We start from the raw sequence: 21,834 nt of genomic DNA on the forward strand, positions 1-21,834 counted from the left end.
AAATTTTTACCCAGGCTAATCCCTGGCACAGAAACTGGTACAGCATAAAGCAAGACAAAAGTAACTCACTATAGCAAACCTTAGGGAAAGGGAAGAATCTGATTTGCAGACATATTCAGTTATAAGATTCACACATTTAAATTTCTTTTTTAAAAATTTTATTTATTATGGGGGGGGGAGAGAATGGGTGGGTGGGTGTAGGGAGGAGGCAGAGGAAGAGGGAGAAACAGACTCTCCGCTGAGCACGGAGCCTGATGTGGGGCTCCATCCCAGGGCCCTGAGATCATGACCTGAATCAAAATCAAGAGTCAGATGCCTAACTGACTGAACCACCGAGGTGCCCTGAAATTAACACACTTTTTAATCAGCCAGTGGATCAAAGAAGAAATCACAAGGGAAGTTAAGACTTAGATATGAATAAAAATGAAAATACAGTATACCAAAACTTATGTGTTACAGCAAAAATTCAGAGGGAAATGTATAGCTCCAAATTCCTATATTAAAAAAGAAAGATCTCAAATCAATAACTTTACACTTTATGGAACTAGAAAAAGAAGAGCAAACCAAACCCAAAACTAGCAGGAGGAAGGAAAAAATGAAGATTCAAGGGGAGATAAGCAAATTAGAGAATAGAAAACAATAAAGAAAATCAAGAAAACCAAAATTTATATATTTTTTCAAATACATTTTTCAAATACAAATCTTTTAAGATTAAAAAAGTTGACAAATCTTTAGCTAGACTAACAAGATATAAATAGAATCAGAAAAGGAAAGTGGGTTTATTATAACTAATTAGAGATAAAAAATACTGTGAATATATGCTAACAAATTCTATAACTTAGAAGAAATGAACAAATGGGTAAAACCACAGAAATGCACAAATTAAACTGATCCAAGAAGAAATAGAAAACCTCAACAGGCCTATCTATTAGTCAGTAAAGAATTTGACTTAGTAATCAAAAACCTCTCAACAAAGAAAAGTCCTGGACCAGATGACTTCCTTGATAGATTGTATCAAACATTTGGGGATATAACCTTCTCAGACTTCAGAAAATTGGAGAGAACTTTTTTTTTTGAGAACTCTTTTTTTAAATTTTATTTTTCAATGTTCCAAGATTCACTGTTTATGTACTACACTCAATGCTCCATGCAATACGTGCCCTCCTCAGTCCCCACCACCAGACTCACCCATCCCCCCATCCCTCTCCCCTTCAAAACCCTCTGTTTCTCAGAGTCCACAGTCTCTCATGGTTTGTCTCTCCCTCAGATTTCCCCCAATTCACTTTTCCTTTCCTTCTCCTAATGTCTTCCATGTTATTCCTTATGCGCTACAAGTAAGTGAAACCATATGATAACTGACTCTATGCTTGACTTATTTCACTCAGCATAATCTCCTTCAGTCCCGTACATGTTGATACAAAGTTGGGTATTTATCTTTTCTGATGGAGGCACTCTTGATAACTCATTATATGAGGCCAGCAATACCTTGATATCAAAGTAAGATAAAGACATTACTAGAAAAGAAAGTTGAAGGCCATTATCCTTTATGAATGTCTGTGTAAAAATCCTCAAAATATTAGGAAGTCAAATTTCACATCATATTAAAAGTTGTATTCACCAGGTGCCTGGGTGGCTTAGTGGGTTAAAGCCTCTGCCTTCGGCTCAGGTCATAATCCCAGGGTCCTGGGATTGAGGCCCACATCTCATGGGGCTCTCTGCTCAGCAGGGAGACAGCTTCCCCCTCTCTGTTTTTGCCTGCCTCTCTGCCTACTTGTGACCTCTGTCTGTCAAATAAATAAATAAAATCTTTAAAAAAAAAGGTTGTATTTACCATGACCAAGTGGGATTTATCCAAGAAATGGCAGAATGGTTCAATATAAGAAAATCAGTGTAGTATATCACCATTAATAGAATGAAGGAGGGAAAATCCCATATGATCATCTCAATTAGTACAGAAAAGGCATTTGACAAAATCCAACATTTTTTTCATGATAGAAACTCTTATAAAGGTAGGAATAGAGGAACAATTCCTCAGCATGATAAAAAATACTTATGAAAACTTGGAGCTAACATTCTACTCAGTTGAAAGCTTATCCCTTAAATTAAGAACGAGACGGGCGGTGGGGGGCACCTGGGTGGCTCAGTCATTAAGCGTCTGCCTTCAGCTCAGGTCTTGCTGTGTCTCTCTCTGAAAAATAAATAAAATCTTAAAAAAAAAAGCAAATATGAGACAAGGATGTCCACTTTCACCACTGCTAGTTAACATTGTACTGGAAGTTCTAGCCAGAACTATTAAGCTATTAGACAAAAACAAAGGGAGATGGAGGGAGAGAAAAAGCAGGCATACAAATGAGAATGGGGTAAAACTATTTGCTTATGCCATAATCCTATCCATTGAAAATCACAAAGACTCCACAAGAAGGCTACTAGAGCTAAGAAATGAATTCAGCAATGTGGAAGGGTATAAAAACACATGACATCGGTTAAATTTTTATATACCAACAATGATTAATGCAAAAGAGAATTAAAGAAAATTAAGAAAAGTATCCATATCCATTATCATCTAAACAAATTGAATATTTAGGAACAAACATAACCAAGAAAGTGAAATACTGAAATACAATGAAAACTATAAAACATTGCTGAAGGAAATTAAAGAAGACCTAAAGAATTAGAAAAAAAAAATTGTGTTTATGGGTGTGAAGCCTTAAACCTGTGAAGATGTCCTAAACGCTGGCTATTTGAACAAAAAATGTCAGTACTACTGAAAGCAGTCCACAAATTCAGTGCAATCTCAATCAAAATTCCAGCAGCTTTTTGGCAGAAATGGAAAATCTGATACTCAAATTCATATAGAATTGTAAGGGTCCCCAAATAGCTAAAATAATTTTGAAAAAGAAGAAGGAGGACTCACAGTTCTCAGCCTTGAAACTTTCTACAAAGCTAGTAATTTAAACAGATTAGTACTAGTATAAGGGCAGATCTATAGATCAATGGAATAAAGGAGCCCAGAAATAAATTCTCACAAATATAGCCAATTAATTTTTGGCAAGAGTGCCAAGACCACTCAGTGGGGGAAAGGACTTTTTTTTTCCCCCCAGCTAATGGTGTTAGAACTGGATATTGGAAATCCACATGCAAAAGAATGAAGTTGGACTTTTTATATCACATATAAAAATTGACTGAAAATGGATCAAAAACCAAAACTTAAGGGCTAGAGATATGAAACAGAAGAAAATATTGGGGAAATTTTCATGACTTCTAATTTAGCAAGGGCCTCATGAGTAAGACACCAAAAGTACAGGCAAGAAAAGAGAAAACTGATGAATTTGACTTCAAAATTAAGAATTTTTGTGCTTTAAAGGACACTACTAAGAAAGTGAAAAGCTCAAGAATGGCAGAAAATATTTCTAAATCATATATCTGAAAAGGGATAAATGGAATACATAAAGAACTCCCATAACTCAATAATAAAAACCATATAACCTGATAAAAAATGGGCAAAGGACTTGAACACACATTTCTCCAAAGAGGATATACAAATGGCCAACAAGCACATGAAAAGATGAATGTTGCAGATATAACTCTATGTAAATCTGTTTGAATATTCATGAAGCCTCTGTAAATGTGACATTAGTGAACAGGACAAGATACTGTGAACTGATTGCTCACCAGACTAATAAATCTGTATAGTATATTCAGTAAGAGAGTGGATTTCTAGAGCCAGCCTGTCTGGATTTGAATCCCAGCTCCACCTCTTAACTAGTTGTATAATCTTAGGCAAACTACTTAACATTTCTGTGTCTCAGTTCTTCACCTTTAAAATGGGGATGATAATAGTATACCTACTTTATAAAATTATTGTGAGGATTAAAATTAATTAAAATAGGCAAAGTGCTTAAAACAGCTCCTAACATAAATTACTAAATTAGTGTTAGCTATTATTATTTGGGGGAATTATAATACTCATAAGTTGATAGTTGATAACATAATAATTTTTATAGGATTATACATGCTATTATAAAGGCCAAAGTGAGTTTGAGTAAATAGGCTGGGGGGAAGTGGAGTGGAAGGAAAAGTAGAAACTGAAACTGAAGTAGAAATCAGTAGAAAAGTACTATTAATATACATGTTGTATTTCATATAATAAAATATAGTTATTAGTATTTCATATAATGCAGTATTGTTAATAGAATCTAAATCTCTATCCTTGTTTGGAAGATTGAGTATTTTTGTCATTGCCTTCAGTTTTTCTTCTTCTTTTCTCTCTTCTTTCTCTTCTCTCTCTTCTTTCACCTCCTTTCTTTCTCCCTTCCCCCTTTCCCTTCCTTGTGTTTCTCCTCCTCTCTGTCATATATGGACAAAATTTTAGTATTAGTGATGACAGACCCCAGATTATATTTTTTGTATTTTTCTTTAAGAGCATGGTTTCAGAGGAGGAGACATTGAAAAAATTATACAAGAATAATAATCCAACAACTTCTCATCTTTGTGTCAGAACACCAAAAAAGGTAGTGTGTTTTTTTTTAAGGAAGTTTTACATTTTTCCTTCAGAAATCAAATTTCAAAAGGTGAACTTTATCTTTTTAAATTAAACATATTTTGATTTGATTTAATTTGATTTTGTATTCAGACCCCATCATCTCTAACCACCCCTGGATCTACGCTGAAGTTTGGAGCTACAAGGAAAATGCGGGAAGATCGTTGGGCTGTAATTGCTAAAATGGATAGGAAAAAAAAACTAAAGGATGCAGAGAAGTTATTTGTTTAATCTCAGAAAATCAGTGTGATTAAGGAGTCTAATAACATGAGATTTATAGTTAATTTAAAGATGTCTTATTTTCTGAAGAGCCAAACATTTTCTGACATTGAGACTTTTTTGTATCTACATAATTTGTTTTTTATGATTTTTATGTTTTGGCCTAAATTACCACATTACCTGAAACCTTGTAATTCTATTCAGATAAGATGATTATATTTTGTTTTCATCTTTCTTGTATTCATAAAAATTGTTTTAATTTTTCAAATTTGTGAAGTTATCTATTGAATGCTAGGAACACATTGAGATGTACTCTTTATTCTTTATTATTAAAATATTTGGATGCAAATAAATGCTTTTCATTGATTCTGTGAAGTCATCTGGACAGCTGATCATAATGTTGATATTTTTTAAATCTTAAGGCCGTTATGGTGAAGTTTCACAGTTCTGAAGCAGTTTTATCTGTTTATAAAATTGACAAGTGCCCTTCAGTTGTAGGAAAAGAAGGCTATACCAGTATGGCTTCCTAACATTATTTATTCAACACTCATTAATTTAAACAAGTATTTATTGAGTGCCTTCTATGAATCAAATACAGTTCTAGATACTGGAGATATGACAATGAACAGAACAGAAAAATAACCCCTCTGTTCTTCTAGAGCTTACATTTTAGTGAGGGAAATAGACAATAAATAAATGAACCTGGATATGGTTTGGGGACTTCCAGCTTCTGATATCTTAATTGAAAATTTACGATGAGTCTCCTGAGCAAGTATTTTTTAGAGTATTATTAGACTGGATAATGTGATATTTCATATTTAAAGCTATATATTTTCAAACATTTTAAAATAAAACAAGACTAGTGTATTAGTTGAGGTAATGCTAGCTTCTCTGGCTAATCATTCATCAACCTCTCAATTCTCTAAAGTCCAACATAAATGTTCCTATTTAGTAAGCAGCATTCCTCCAGGCAGTGATTCAGGAAACCTGGCTCCTTCCAGCTTTTAGTTCTGCCTCGCTCAACAACTGGCTTCCAAGGTTGCTGCAAAAGGGGAAGCACCAAAAAGATTTGCTGACATATTTCCTGAAATAAGGATGAGGTGAAGGAAAGACAAGGAGCAAAGTTGGGTCTTGAAGTTCTGTTTTGAGCTATGTAATTTTTTTTGTGGGGGAGGTGCTGCGTAATAGCTGAGATATCTTAGATATCTAAGTGGAGCAGTCGGTAGGTCATTGAACAAATGAATCTGGAGTTCTCCAGAAGGATCATTATTTACTAGTCATTGACATATACATGTCACTTAAAGCATGGGACTGAATGCACTCTCTTTATGACAGTGAATGTATAGTTAATAGAAAAAAAATTGAGCCTTGGGATACTGGAACATTTAAAAGTCAAGCAATAAAGGAGTTGCTGCAAAGATTAAGGACAGGGAAGTGAAGTGTAATTACAGATTCAAGAAGGGAGTATTCCCCTGTGTCAAATCCTTCTGGGTGTCAATACCTGAAAGCATAAATCATTGGATTTGGGATTATCTGTATGATATACAATCTCTGCTTTCAATGACTTGATGTCCAGTAGCAAATATAAATGTGTATGTGCCCCTTCTTTTCACTACATCTGTATCTTTTGTGTAAATACCTAGTAGTGTGATTGCTGAATCATAGTGTAGTTTTATTTTTAACTTTTTGAGGAATCTTTTAATTGTTTTCCAAAGTGGCTCTACCAGCTTGCATTCCCACCAACAGTGTAAGAGGTTTCCCTCTCTCCACATCCTTGCCAACATTGTTGTGTTCTGCCTTCTTAATTTTTGCCATTCTAACTGTGTAAAGTGGTATCTCATTGTGGTTTTAATTTGAATTTCCCTGACGGCTAGTGATGTTGAACATCTTTTCATATGCCTGTTAACCATTTGTATGTCTTCTTTGGAGAAGTGTCTGTTCATGTTCATGTTCATGTTCATGTTCATGTCTTCTGCCTATTTTTTGACTGGATTATTTCTTTTTCGGGGGCTGGGTTTGAGAAGTTCTTTGTAGATCTTGGATACCAGCCCTTTATCTGTACTGTCATTTGCAAATATCTTTTCCCATTCTGTGGGTTGTCTCTTAGTTTTGTTGACTGTTTCCTTGGCTGTGCAGAAGCTTTTTATCTTGATGAAGTCCCAAAAGCTCATTTTGCTTTTGTTTCCTTTGCCTTTGGAGATGTGTCTTTAAAGAAGTTGCTGGGGCCAGTGTTGAAGAGGTTATTGTCTATGTTCTCCTCTAGGTTTTTTTTTTTTAAGGGTTTATTTTATTTTATTTTATTTAACAGAGATCACAAGTAGGCAGAAAGGCAGGCAGAGAGAGAGAGAAGGGGGCAAGCAAGCTCCCTGATGAGTGGAGATCCCGATGCGGGGCTCGATCCCAATACCCTGAGATCATGACCTGAGCCAAAGGCAGAGGCTTAACTCCCTGAGCCACCCAGGCACCCCTCTTCTAGGTTTTTGATGGATTCCTGTTTGACATTGAGGTCTTTCATCCATTTTGAGTTTATCTTTGTGTATGGTGTAAGAGAATGGTCTAGTTTCATTCTTCTGTATGTAGCTGTCAATTTTCCAGCACCATTTTTTAAAGAGACCCCTTTGCAGCAATGTCCACCATAGCTAAACTGTGGAAGAAGCCGAGATGCCCTTCAACAGATGAATGGATAAAGAAGATGTGGTACATATATACAAGGGAATATTACTCAGTGATCAGAAAGGATGAATATCCACCATTTGCATTGACATAGATGAAACTGGAAGGGGTTATGTTAAGTGAAATAAGTTAAGCAGAGAAAGACAATTATCATATGGTTTCATTCATATGTAGAACATAAGGAATTGCACAGAAGATGATAGGGGAAGGGAGGGAAAACTGAAGGGGGAATCACTGATAGAGACGAATCATGAGAGACTATAGACTCTGGGAAACAAACTGAGGGTTTCAGAGGGGAGAAGTATGGGGGGATGGGATAGCTGGGTGAGGGGTATTAAGGAGGGCATGTGTTGTGATAAGCACTAGGTGTTCTATACAACTAATGAATCGTTGAATACTACATCAAAAACTAATGATGTTTATTTGGTGGCTAACAACATGATAAAAGAAATATAAGTGTGTAAACAAATGAATCACTTATAATGTAAGTGATTCAACAGTATGTAAATGTAAGATACAGAGACGTGAAAGATAATTTCATGTCTTGGCTTCTGAGAAGGTCTTCTAGAAGAGGTGAGTTTTGGACATAAATAAGAATACTATAGAAGGTTCCTGGGTGGGTTCAGTCAGTTGGGCAACTGACTCTTGATTTCTGCTCAGGTCATGATCTCAGGGTTGTGAGAGTGAGCCCTGCCTCAGGCTCTGTCCTGAGTGGAGCCTGCTTAAGATTTTCTCTCTCCTTCTACCCTTCCCCACCCCACTCACATGCTCACTATCCTAAAAAAAAAAAAAAAAAGATGTTATAGGTGTATTAGAAGGACAAGAGAAAATAAATAGAGCCAGAATAAATAGCAGTCTTTAGAAAGCTCAATAAAGGTAAATTGGAACAAGATAAAGATATTGTACCTATTGAAATAGTCCAAGTAGGAGATGGGAAGATTTCTTAGACTAAAAATTTAAGTTCCAGACTTTTAGATTATGTTTAATACCTAACCTAAGAAAAATATCTGTGATTTTGTCACTTTAACAGTAATAAAATATCTCCCACTCATGTAAATGTAAATTCATGATGTCAAAGAGCAACTTGCTGTGGTTGATATAAAGGTTAGAAATGAATTATTTATAACTCAGGCAACCTGAATTCAGTATAATTAATAGTCTGCAGGCTAGAGAAGTACATCCAGAACTTTAATCAGTGGAAGGTCAGCTCTGAGTTAGAAATAGGAAATAACAAACAGGAGACAGATAAGACTTAACATTATTTAAGTTATGAGATCGTAGAGTTTAGAGCTGGAGGGAAATGAAAAGATTTAATTTCTACAGATCAGTAATTTGAGGCCTATGAAAGTAATCAAAATTAAAGGGAAAAGATGGTTTTGAAAAATGACTTGATTTCTAATGCATGTACATAATTTACATCAGTATATAAACATAATCATATAAAATCTCAATGCCCTCTTTTTATCCTTCTTTTGTTTATTCTCACTCTCTTTCTTCCCCTTTCTACACACATTAGGGACCCTTCTGCCAAATCTCCTCCTCCTGGTGTGGAAAAAAGTTTTCCTATTTTTCTTAATGATAGATGTAGATAATAATGTATTTAATTAGGTATTTTTTACATATGCGTATATCACACAGGGTTCTTTGGTCATAGTTTACGAAAATGGGATGATGTATATACTTTTCAGAGTCTTTAGAATTTACTTAGTATCTCATGAAAATCTATGACATATGGTATGCTTCCAATTCATTATTTTAAGTGGCTGTAGTAATATTTCATGGATATATCATAATTCAGCAACTTATTAAAATGTAGTAGAGACTTTTATGATCACATATACCTAGTTGTTTTCTTCTCTTCTTCTGGGCATGTGAAAAGATTAGATTTCCATTTCCATCGTGGTGAGCCTGTATGGTAAGTCCCAGCCAATAAGTTTAGGGAGAACTGTTGTGCATTAATTACTCTTGTGCTAGAGTATTTGATTAGTAGTGTGAGACCCTCTATCACACTCTTTGTCCTGCTGCAGCAATTTGTGATGTTACAGATGATGAAACTCCCGTCGTCCTATGTCTGTGAATGAAAATTACATAGAATAAAATTGCCCCATCATGGTCAGGTAGTATGAATAAGAAATAAGACTTTGTAGTGTTAAGCCCCTAAGAGTTTGGGGTTGTCTATGATTGTTGGCATAACCTACTCTATCTTAACTGGTATGTGAATTCTCCTTGTTTCCAGTTTTCTGCACTATGAACAACGCTAATGTTACTGATTTTATTTCTGTAAATTATTAATTTTGGAATTGATGGGCCTATAGCTATGTATATTAAAAATTTTAATTGATGTTGTCTAGGAATTATAGTAAAGTTATGTAGTCACCCGTGTGGAAATATATATTAAATGTATAAATCATTATATAATTAAAAGTTGAAAATACAGTCTATGACAAAAATGGATTCTACAAAGTAAACATTATTCTCTAGTGCTAACCAAGAGATATAAACTGTAATACAAATTGTTTAATTCTAATAGTTTCCAAATTATTTTTAATTTTAATTAATTAATTTTTAAATTTATTTATTTGACAAAGAGACAGAGAGCACAAGCAGGGGAGCAGCAGAGGGAGAGAGAGAAGAAGGCTCTTTGCTGAGCAGGGAGCCTGATATGGGGCTCGATCCCATGACCCTGGGATCATGACCTGAGCTGAAGACAGACACTTAACTGACTGAACCACCCAGGTGCCTTTATTTTTTAATTTTTAAAAAGTATTTCTGTGTTACTTGCTTGATGTGGCCTTTTTTTTTTTTTTTTAGATTTTATTTATTTATTTGACAGAGAGAGAGAGAACACAGGCAGGCAGAGGCAAAGGGAGAAGGAGGCTCCTTGCGGAGCAAGGAGCCTGATATGGGACTCAATCCCAGGATGCCAGGACCATGACCCAAGCTGAGGCAGCCGCTTAACCAACTGAGCCACCCAGGCATCCCTTGATGTGGCTATTAAAAGAAGCCTCTCCCTGATTTACGATTCATCAAATGTATGTTTTCCCCAATGATTTTCCAAGTAAATTTATAGTCATTAAATGACCTAGTCTCAGTAAGTAGAGAATCTCTCTTTTCACCAATATTAACAACTATTACATTAAAAAATTTCTAGTCCTTATAATATCTGAGACTTTTGCATATTCTGTTTATCAGCTAAATTACAAATACAGTTTATTAGATTATCATGTTTACTGAAGTCAAAACTAATTCTTCAGGCCAGACTGCCATGTTGTATGTGTCAGTTTAAAGTATGTGTTTTTATTTTTGCTTTTTGGGCCGACTGAATTTGGAATCCCAACATTGCTGCTCAGTTCATGGTCTGAATAATAACTTTTGTGTGGCTGAACTTCTTTAGCTCTATAAAATGATGATACTTAAAACTAGAGAAAATGAGTTAATAGACATTTTGAAAGGTGTCTAGCGTAAAGCAAGTGTTAATCATGGTTAGCTCTCATTTTCAGTAATCAGACAAGTCTTATGTATGCCCAAGATAAGAGGACTTTCAGTGGGTTTTAAAGGATTTGACTCACCATATAAAGGTGAAAATTCAAGAGGGACACTGGGAAAGGAGGACCTGTACTCTAGAAGTTCCCTAGCTCCAAATTGGAGGCTCTTTCCTGTATTGGGAGTACCTGAAATATCAATAGAACTCATATTGCTAGACTGGTGCCTGCAGTAGCCCTTATTACCACACACCTGCTTCTCCTAGGTTTTTTGAAAACTTACAGTTAACTCAGCAGTTACAGTTCCCACAAAATGGACACATGAGAGGCTAACCCTAGGCAGCTTTGTCCAGTAATAGTGGCCACTGTCTATGAAAGGCCAGATTGGCATGGAGCACTGGTCTGCTGTTGTTAGCTCTACTGACTGAGGAAGTCTGCTTTGCTGAGGTCTGCATCTGCTTTAGAGGACTGATGGTGTTTGGTGCATGGGAGCTAAGGCAGGTTACCTAGCAGGACAGCAGGTAGATGGGCCTAAGGATGGCCCCCTAGCAGTACCCATCTGTAGTGCCTAGGATCCAAAAAGAAGGTGTGAGTGTGGTATGGTCAGCCCCTCCATATATGGTGTGGCAGGGGGGAGATGATGATGGAGATTTTTATCTAATGAACTTATATCCCAAAACTTGATAGACTCACTTATTTGTTCCATTAGCATTTTTATAGATTCCCTAGAATTTTCTATGTAGATCTGTAGCTAAAGACATTTTTACTTCTTCCTATCTATATTCTTTTTCTTTTTATTGCCTTACTGCACCAGCTAGTACCTCCAGTACAATGTTTTACAGATATGATGAGAGTGGACATCCTTGCCTTTCCCCCAATTATTGAATATTAAGTATGATGTTAGATATATTTTATCAGATTGAAGGAATTCATTCTACTGCTAATCTGTCGAAAATTGTGTCATGAATGAATGTTGGATTTTCTTGGGCTTTTTCTGTGTATTTTAAAAAAGATTATTTATTTGAGAGAGAGCAAGTGCAAGCATGAGCAGGGAGGAGGAGCAGAGGGAGAGGGAGAAGCAGAACCTGCTCTGAGCAGGGAGCCCAATGTGAGGCTTGATCTCAGGATCTCAGGATGCTTAACAAACTGAGCCACCCAAGCACCACTTTTTCTGTACATTTTGACATGATCATATGGTATATTATTTTTAGTTTGTTAATATTTGAATTACACTGATTTCTGAATGTTAAACCAACTCTGACTTTCTGAAATAAACCTCCCTTGGTCATGACTTATTATTCTTTTTATGTATTCTTGAATTCAGTTTGCTAAAATTTTTCTGAAGAATGGTGACTAGTGTTCTTTTTTTGTAACATTTTTGTCTGATTTGCTATCAAGGTAAGTTGGTCTTATAACATGAGTTGAGAAGCATTCCCTCATTGTAAATTTTAGAAAGAGTCTATATCAAATCAGTATTATTTCTTTTAAATGTTTGATAGAATTCACCAGTGAAAAAATCTGGAAATGGAAATTTCTTTGAAGTAATATATTTAATTTGAAATTTTATTTGATAAGTATGTATCTTTTTAGAGTTACTATTTCTTCCTGAGGCAATTTTGGTAATTTCTATCTTTCATCAAATGCATCTTTTTTTTTTCCTAAGTGGTTGAATGTATTGGCAATAGAGTTGTTCATAATATTCTCCCATTATCATCTTATGTCTATAAGATTTGTAGTGAAGGCTCTTTTTAAATCTTTTTTATCTGATTTTGCTGACTTGTGTCTTATTTTTTTTCTCTTGACCGGTCTACGTAGATGTTTATGGATCTTATTGATCTTTTCAGGAAAAAAATTGGTTTTATTGGTTTTTCTATTGATTTTTATGTTTCTATTTCTTTGATTTCATTCTCATCTTAATTTTTTTCCTTTATTTTGTTTACTTTGGGCTTGCTTTGCTTTACTTCCAAGATGGAAGCTTAAATACTTGATTTTTGACCAGTCTTCTTTTAATATGTACACTTAAGTTTTTCTCTAAGCACTATATTAGCTGCACCCTACAGATTTTGATATGTTGTGTTTTTATTTCAATTCAGTTTTAAATATTTTCTAATGTACTTTAGGATTTTTTTGCTTTGAACCATTGAATATTGGAAGTATGTTGTTTAATTTCCAAATATGTGGGAATTTTCCAGATATATTTTGTTGATATTTAGTTTAATTTCACTTTGGTCAGAATATATACTCAGTATCATTATAGTTTTTAAAAAATTTTTGATACTTGTTTTATGGCCCAGGATATAGTCTCTCTTAGTGAATGTCCTGTATACACTCAGGTGCATAAAGAATGTACTGCTTTTGGTGAATGGAATGTTCTGTTTCTATCAATTAGGACAAGTTGGTTTATAGGATTGTTCAAATTTTCTATATCCTTTCTGATATTTTGTGTACTTATTTCAATTCCTGAGAGTAAACTGTTGAAATTTTCAACTATAATTGTAGATTATTTGTCCTTTTCAATTCTGTTTTTATTTCATATATTTTGAAGATTGTTTTTAGTTACATACACATTTGGAATTGCTTTTCTGTTCTTGATGAATTTGGCCCTTTATTATATTGATTATATGGCATGTTCTTTGTTCTGCAGTTTACTTTGAGATTCATATAGCGTTTAACTTTTAATTAATGTCTGCAATAGTGTTTCTTTTTTCTATCCTTTTTAAAAATTTTAAATTCAATTAATTAACATATATTGTTTTATTTGTTTCAGGTATACAGGTCTGTGATTCGTCAGTCTTATTTAATACCCAGTGCTCATTACAACACATTATCCTCCCCAGTGTCCATCCCCAATTACCCATCTCCCTAACCCCTTCTTCTCCAGCAACCCACAGTTTGTTTCCTATGATTAGGAGCCTCTTATGGTTTGTCTCCTTCTCTGGTTTCTGTTTTCAACCTATGTGTATCTCTACAGGTAAACTGTGTTGTAGATGGAATAGAGTCAGTCTTGATTTTTTTCCATCTCATCTGAGCATCTTTGCTTTGTAATTTTGAATGTTTAAACCATTTACATTTAATGTAATTACTGAGATTGGGTTTAAGTTTATCATCTTGTCATTTGTTTTCTATTTGTTTTATTCATTATTCTTTTTCCCTTGTTTCAATTTTCAATTGGTTTATATTAGTATTATCATTTTTTAAAAGATTTTATTTAATTATTTAACAGAGAGAACACAAGAAGGAGTAGCAGCAGGCAGAGGGAGAGGGAGAAGCAGACTCCCCACTGAGCAGGGAACCTGATGTGGGGTTTGATCCCAGGACCCCAGGATCATGACCTGAGCTGTTGGCAGATGCTTCACTGACTGAGCCACCCAGGCGCCCCAGTATTGTCATGATTTCATTTTATCTTCATCATTGACTTTTTTTTTTTGAAGAAAAATATTTTTGGTTCTTTATTTTCAATAACTCAGGAAACACTGTTTACATAAAAACCTGTAGGTAGTCTCTCATTAGAAGTTAACTTCATATTAACCAAGAGATACAGTACTATTTTTGGAACCTCTAAATCATTCTGAATCTGATAATTCCTAATTTTCACAGAGATTATAGGAAGAGAATGCCTGTCAAATGTAAGGAAAAGGATAAAAGATTGAAGCCAGGTGAACTGCAATTTTTCATCCTTTCTTCTCTTGCAGTCACTTCATGAAGAAAAACATCTAAGTACTTCAGTTGAATTTAAGTCCATGGTGCTGAAGTCACTTCCAAACATTTAAAATTAGCAAAGCATTAAAATGAGGGCTTTGAGGGATTGCTTCAGAGAGGAGGGCAGCCAGATACTCAATGAAGGCTTTGAGGAAAGCTTTTATAGAATTCAAGTTTCAAGGCTAGAAAAAATAATCAAATTTACATATTAGCTTATTCAAAAAAAATTTTTAATGAGCCCATCAAAGGCATTCTTTATTTTTGTTATGGTATTTTTGATCTCTTGCATTTCTTTTTAGTTCTTTCTTGGAATTTCCAACCCTCTGCATAAATTAATAGGTTTTATTTTTTAAAGTAATTTTAAGTGCACAGCAAAATTGGTGGAAAGTACAGAATTTTCCCATATACACATTCCCCCATGCAAGCATAGTCTTTCTCTCTATCAATATCCTATTCAAAGTAATACATTTGTTACAACTGATCAACCTATATCAATACAATATTATTACCTGAAGTCCATAGTTTACATTCGGATTAACTCTTGATGTATATTTTATGGGTTTTCACAAGTGTGTAATGACAGGTACCCACCATTTTGTATCATACAAAATATTTTCACTGTCCTAAAAATTCTCTGTGCTCTGCCCATTCATTCCTCCCTTCCCTCAATCTGTGATAACCACTTAAATGTATTTTTAAATCAAAGTGTTGTTGACATATAATATTAGTTTGAGGTATACAAAATAGAGATTCAATATTTATACGCATTACAAAGTGATCACTGTGATAACCATCTGTCACCATGAGATGACAAAAAATTTCCACATTTTTGCCAATACTTCTTGTTTCTTATGTTGTTGATTTTAGCCATTCTGACAAGATGTGAGGTGTGAGGTAATATCATTGTAGTTTTGATTTGCATTTCCCTGATGATGAGTGATGTTGAGTGTCTTTTCATGTGTCTGTTGCCCACCTGTATGTTCTTCTTTGGAGAAATGTCTGTTCATGTCTTCTGCCCATTTTTTCACTGTGTTATTTATTTTTTGGGTGTTGAGTCTTATAAGTTCTTCATATATTTTGAATATTAATGCTTTATCAAATATGTCATTTGCAAATATCTTCTCCCATTCTGTGGGCTACATTTTAATTTTATTGACTCCTTCACTGTGCAGAAGATTTTTATTTTGATTAAATCCCAATAGTTTATTTTTGCTTTTGTTTCCCTTGCCTCAGGAAAACTATTCAGAAAAAAGTTGCAAGGGCCAATGTCAAAGTTGCCTGGTGCTCTCTTCTAGGATTATAGGTCTCACATTTAGGCTTTTAGTCCATTTTGAATTTATTTTTGTGTATGGTGTAAGAAAATGGTCCAGTTTCATTCTTTTGCATGTTTCTGTCCAGTTTTCTCAGTACCACATGTTGAAGAGACTGTCTTTTCCCCACTGGATATTTCCTGCTGTGTTGAGGTTTAATTGACCATATAGTTTTAGATTTATTTTGGGTTTTCTATTCTATTCTTTCTATTCTTTCATGATCTATGTGTCTATTTTTTTGGATAGTACCATATTGTTTTGATCACTATGGCTTTTTTAAAAATTAACATACAATGTATTATTTGTCCCAGGGGTACAGGTCTTCAGTTATCAGGCTTATACATTTCACAGCACTCCATAGCACATACCATCCCCAATGTTCATAACCCAGCCACCCCATCTCTACCCCTATCCCCCAGCAACCCTCAGTTTGTTTCATGAGATTTAGAGTCTCTTATGGTTCGTCTCCCTCCAGATCCTATCTTGTTTCATTTTTTTCCCTCCCTACTCCCCATGAGCCCCTGCCCAGGCTCTCAAATTCCTCATATCAGAAAGATCATATGATAATTGTCTTTCTCTGATTGACTTACTTCATTCAGCATAATACCCTCTAGTTTCATCCACGTCATTCCAAATGGCAGGATTTGGGTCTTATTGATGGCTGCCTAGTATTCCAGTGTGTGTGTGTGTGTGTGTATATATATATATATATATATATATATATATATATATATATATATATAAACAGATGAATGGATAAAGATTATATATATAATCTTTATCCATTCATCTGTTGATAGACATCTAGGTTCTTTCCATAGTTTGAGTATTGTGGACATTGCTGCTATAAACATTTGGGTACACATGCCCCTTCAGATCACTACATTTGTATCTTTAGGGAAAACACCCAGTGTGCAGTTGCTGGGTCATAGGGTAGCTCCATTTTCAACTTTTTGAGGAACCTCCATACTATCTTCCAGTCACTATAGCTTTTTTAATATAACGAAGTCCAGAATTGTGATGCCTCCAGGTCTGCTTTTCTTTTTCAAGACTGCTTTAGTTATTCAGGGTCTTTTGTGGTTCCATACAAATTTTAGGATTGCTTGTTTTTGTTCTGTAAAAAATGTTGTGCAATCACTACCTTTATATAGTTCCAAATCATTTTCACAACCCCAAAAGAATATCCATTTGCTATACCCACTTGCTGTTATTCCCCATTCACACTCCCTAAAGCTCTTGGTAACTGCCAGAGTGCCCTGTCTTTATGGATTTGCCTATTTTGTATATTTTAGATAAATGGAGTTGCACCATATGTGATCTTTTGTGTCTGGCTTCTCTCACTTCAGTTGTTTTGTACACACATGTAGCGAAGAAAGTTAACTGCACTATTTATTATTTCTTGGCTACTGTAGATTAATTTGCTAATAGAATCTTATTGATTTTTGCATATAAAATATCATGAACTTCTTTTAAAATAAAAGGTATACTAAACAAAGAAGAGGAAAGTTGAAATAATTTTTGGCAATGTTAATAACTCAAAATTAGTGTTAACATTGTTGATTAATATTGTTGATTAGCTGCTAGGAAATGGCTGCACATGTTATTATGAGTACAGTTAATACTGCTCATATTATTCAGCCAGAGAAATAATATCTAATTACCAAGAGTTTATATAAAGTAACAAAAATAGAGTGAATGATATTACACTAAGGGATCAACAGATAAGTTTTTATTTACAGGAAAGAAAACTTGATACTGATTTGACTTTATAACACTATGAATATTATTACTGAAGATGCTAGCAATTCCTATTAACATTTATATATAACCTTAATTTCAAAAATGCTTTCAAATGGATGGAAGAAGCTTATGTAAATTCATATAAATCTGACATTTTAGGGGCTTTAATATGTTCCCAGAAAAGAGAAGCAAATTGACATAGTTTTTATACATATTAAATCAATTTTGTCCCTCTACTTGGGAGTTTCATGATAATGAAATGATCAACATACACATTAGGTCCAGCTCTACTTGCTATCATTTATCTGTATTGTTTTAAAAGAAAGCATTAGAAAGAGTTTAATAAACAGGTTTTGCTTCAAATGGCAGACTATTCTAACATGACTCTTACTGATAACTCAGAATTCAGATAGATAAACTGATTTTTAAAAAACTGTTGCACAGGATTTTTAGAACTTTATGGAAGTAGAGCAAACTAGAAAGTCAGTAAGTCTGATTCATATTCCAGTGTCGCTCCTCTCTTTAGCTAATTGAAGATTGTGGGTGGCTTTTTTTTTTCCTTTGAAAATGAGTTAAAATTTGAATGCAATATAAGGACATCAGGAAACTTTTTAGCTTGCCTTTGCCTGTAACTATCTATAGAACATCAGAGAAGTTGGGGTGCCTGGCTGGCTCAGTTGGTAAAGCATGTGACTCTTGATATCAGGGTGGTGAGTTAAAGACCCATGTTGGGCAGAGACTACTTAAAAAAAATGCAAAAAAAAAAAACAAAACCCAGAACATTCGAGTAATTAATAACCTCTCTATGTTTCTAATTATAAACCCTGGGAAAGCTATCTATTTCCATTTATTTATGCATTCAATAAATATTAATTGAACATCTAGTATATATAATAGGCTAGTTTGAAATCTAAGGATACAGTGATGACCAGGACAGATAATACCCTCCATGTAGGGTACTAACATCCTATTTGGAAGGGGAGAAATAGAAAATAAACCTGTAAACAAATAACAAAACATCAAAGTTTTAAGTTCTATAAAGAAAGTGTGAGATAATGAATTAAAAAATGACAAGGTTGGCACTCGGGGTGGCTCGGTTGATCATCTGAATTCAGCTCAGGTCATGATCTCAGGATCCTGGGATTGAGCCTGGTGTCAGGCTCCCTGCTCAGCAGGGAATCTCTTCATCCTGCTCCCTCTGCCCCTCCACCTCCCCCTGCTCATGCCTTCTTTTTTTTTTTTTTCAAATAAATAAATAAATAAAATCTAAAATAAATGACAGGTCCAAGGTACTATAGTAGAGTTGGTGAAGGAAGGCTTTTCTGAGGAAGTAGTTATTTTATTTTATTTTTTCAGTGTTCCAAGATTCACTGTTTATGCAGCACACCCAGTGCTCCATGCAATACGTGCCCTGAGGAAGTAGTTTTTAAACTGACCTGATGAGCAAGCCATTTGGATAACGTGGAAAAGCTCTTCATAAGGAACAATAGCAAATGAAAAAGTCCTGTTGGAAGAACAAATTTAGAATGTTCAAGGGAACATTGTGTTAATGGGTAGAGTGTGAGTTGTATGACATGAAGCCAGAGAAGTGGGCACAGACCTTTTATACAGACTGGATTTTTTTTTTTTAAGATTTTATTTATTTATTTGACAGACAGATCACAAGTAGGCAGAGAGGCAGGCAGAGAGAGAGGAGGAAGCAGGCTCTCCGCAGAGCAGAGAGCCTGATGCGGGGCTGGATCCCAGGATCCTGGGATCATGACCTGAGCTGAAAGCAGAGGCTTTAACCCACTGAGCCACCCAGGCACGCCTACAGACTGAATTTTTAAAAATGGGTTCGTTGAGGAATAGCTGACGTACAATAAACTGCATGTATTTTTTCCCTAGGGCTGCCATAATAAAGTACCACAAACTGAGTGGCTTACACAATGGAACTTTATTGTCTCACAGTCATAGAGGCTAGAAGTCTGAGAAAAGATGTGAGTAGGGCCAGGCTCCCTCTGAAGATACTGGGAAGGGATCTGTTCCAGGTCTGCGTCCTAGTTTCTGATAGTTCTTTGCCTTGTGGCAGCATAATTCCAATCATCACATGGCATTCTCCCTGTCCATGTGTCTATGTCCAGATTTCCCATTTTTATAAGGGTACCAATCATATTGGATTAGGGGACTACCCTACTCCAGAAAGACATCTAATTACATTTGTAATGCTCCTGTTTCCCAAATATGGTCACATTCAGAGATATTAGGGGTTAGGACTTTAGCATGTGAAATTTGGGGTACACAATTCAAACCATAACACTGCGTATATTTAAAGGACACAATTTGATGGGTTTTGACATATGTATATGCTATCACAATCAAGATAACATCACAATCAATATAATAAATATATTCATCCCCCCTCAAAGTTTCCTCTGCTCCTTTGCAACCTCTCTTTTCTGCTCTTCCTTCCTGTTCCCCATATTAGGCACTCACTAATTTGCTTTTTCTTTTATGATTAACTTGTATTTTCTAGAATTTCCTCTAAACAGAGTCATATGGAGACAAATTTTTTTTCTTTTGGGTCTGGTTTTTACACATAATTATTTTTTGAGATTCATTCATATTATTACTGTATCAATAGCTTATTCCTATTTATTGAAAAAATATTCCATTGTATGTATATGTCATTATTTTTTATCCCCTTTGGATGGACATTAGGGTTGTTTCTAGTTTTTGGCTTTTACAAATAAAGATGTTATGAATGTGTACAAGTCTTTGTAGGAACATGTCCTTTCACTTCTCTTGGGTAAGTAGCTAAGAGTATAATGTCTGGGTCATCATATAGGTGAATGTTTAACTTTTTAAGAAATTGCCTATTTGATCTCACAAAACAAACTGAAGGTTGCTGGGGGGAGGGAGGTTGGGAGAAGGGGGGTGGGGTTATGGACATTGGGGAGGGTATGTGCTTTGGTGAGTGCTGTGAAGTGTATAAACCTGGCGATTCACAGACCTGTACCCTGGGGATAAAAATATATTATATGTTTATAAAAAATAAGACATTAAAAATTAAAAAAAAAAAGAAATTGCCTATTTGACAAATGATACCATTTCATATTTCCACCAGCAGTGTGTGAGAATTTCAGTTGTTCCACATCCTTGTTAATACTTGATATGTCATTTAAAAAATTTTAGACATCCCAAGAATTGTGTGGTAGCACATCACTTAAGTTTTAATTTGTATATTCCTAAGACTCATGATGAATATTTATTTATTTATTGACATACAATGCAACATTAGTTTCAGGTATACAAAGTGATTTATAGGTATGCTATCCTCACCACAAGTATAGCTATTATTTGTCACCATACAATGCTATTATGATACCATTGATTATTATCTTTTTGTTATACATTGTATTCCTGTGACTTATTCTATAACTGGAAGCTTGTATCTTCCACTTCCCTTCACTCATTCTGCCTCACACCCCCTACTCCCTGGCAACCATCAGTTTGTTCTCTGTATTTAAGGGTCTTTTTCTGTTTGTTTGTTTGTTTGTCTATTCATTTGTTTTATTTTTTATACTCCACATGTAAATGAAGTTATATGGTATTTGTCTTTTTCTGTCTGACTTAGGTCACTTCGCATAATAACCTCAAAGTCTACCAATGTTGCAAATGGCAAGATCTCTTTCTTTTTAATGGCTGAGTATTCCATTGTACATATATACCATATCTTCTTTACCCATTTATCTATCAGTGGACACTTGGGTTGTTTCCATATCTTGGCTATTATAAATAATATTGCAATAAAGATAGGGGTGCATGTATCTTTTCAAATTAGTGTTTTTTTCTTTTCCTTTAGGTAAATAGTAATGGAATTACTGAATCATGTGGTATATCGATTTTTAATTTTTTGAGGAACCTCTTTATTGTTTTTCACAGTGTATTGTTTTTATTGTTTAGTCTGTTAGTATAGTGAATTACATTGATTAAATACAAATTAAACCTGAATTCCTGGAATAAACTCTATTTGGTCATGCTTTATCCTTTTACATATTATTTGATTTGATTTGTTAAAATTTTATGAAGAATTTCATGAAGGCTACTGTCTATCTTTTCCTTTTTTTTCTTGTAATGTCTTTGTCTAGCTTTGGTATCAGGATAATCTTGACTTCATATAATGTATTGT

The 21,834-nt window shown here is 34.7% G+C and overlaps 1 protein-coding gene across 2 annotated transcripts in view; it reads left to right on the plus strand.

Moving 5' to 3' along the window:
- SYCP1 (synaptonemal complex protein 1) overlaps positions 1 to 4,771 on the plus strand; it is a 131,626-nt gene extending 126,855 nt beyond the window's left edge. For both annotated transcript variants that reach the window (XM_044236488.1, XM_044236489.1), the window contains 2 exons: positions 4,422 to 4,511; positions 4,634 to 4,771. In XM_044236488.1, coding sequence (XP_044092423.1) covers positions 4,422 to 4,511; positions 4,634 to 4,771 — 228 coding nt within the window. The remainder of the gene's footprint in view (positions 1 to 4,421; positions 4,512 to 4,633) is intronic.
- The last annotated feature ends 17,063 nt before the right edge of the window (positions 4,772 to 21,834 follow it).

The sequence above is a fragment of the Neovison vison genome, chromosome 2 (genome assembly GCF_020171115.1).
Source record: "Neovison vison isolate M4711 chromosome 2, ASM_NN_V1, whole genome shotgun sequence".
Lineage (NCBI taxonomy): Eukaryota > Metazoa > Chordata > Mammalia > Carnivora > Mustelidae > Neogale > Neogale vison.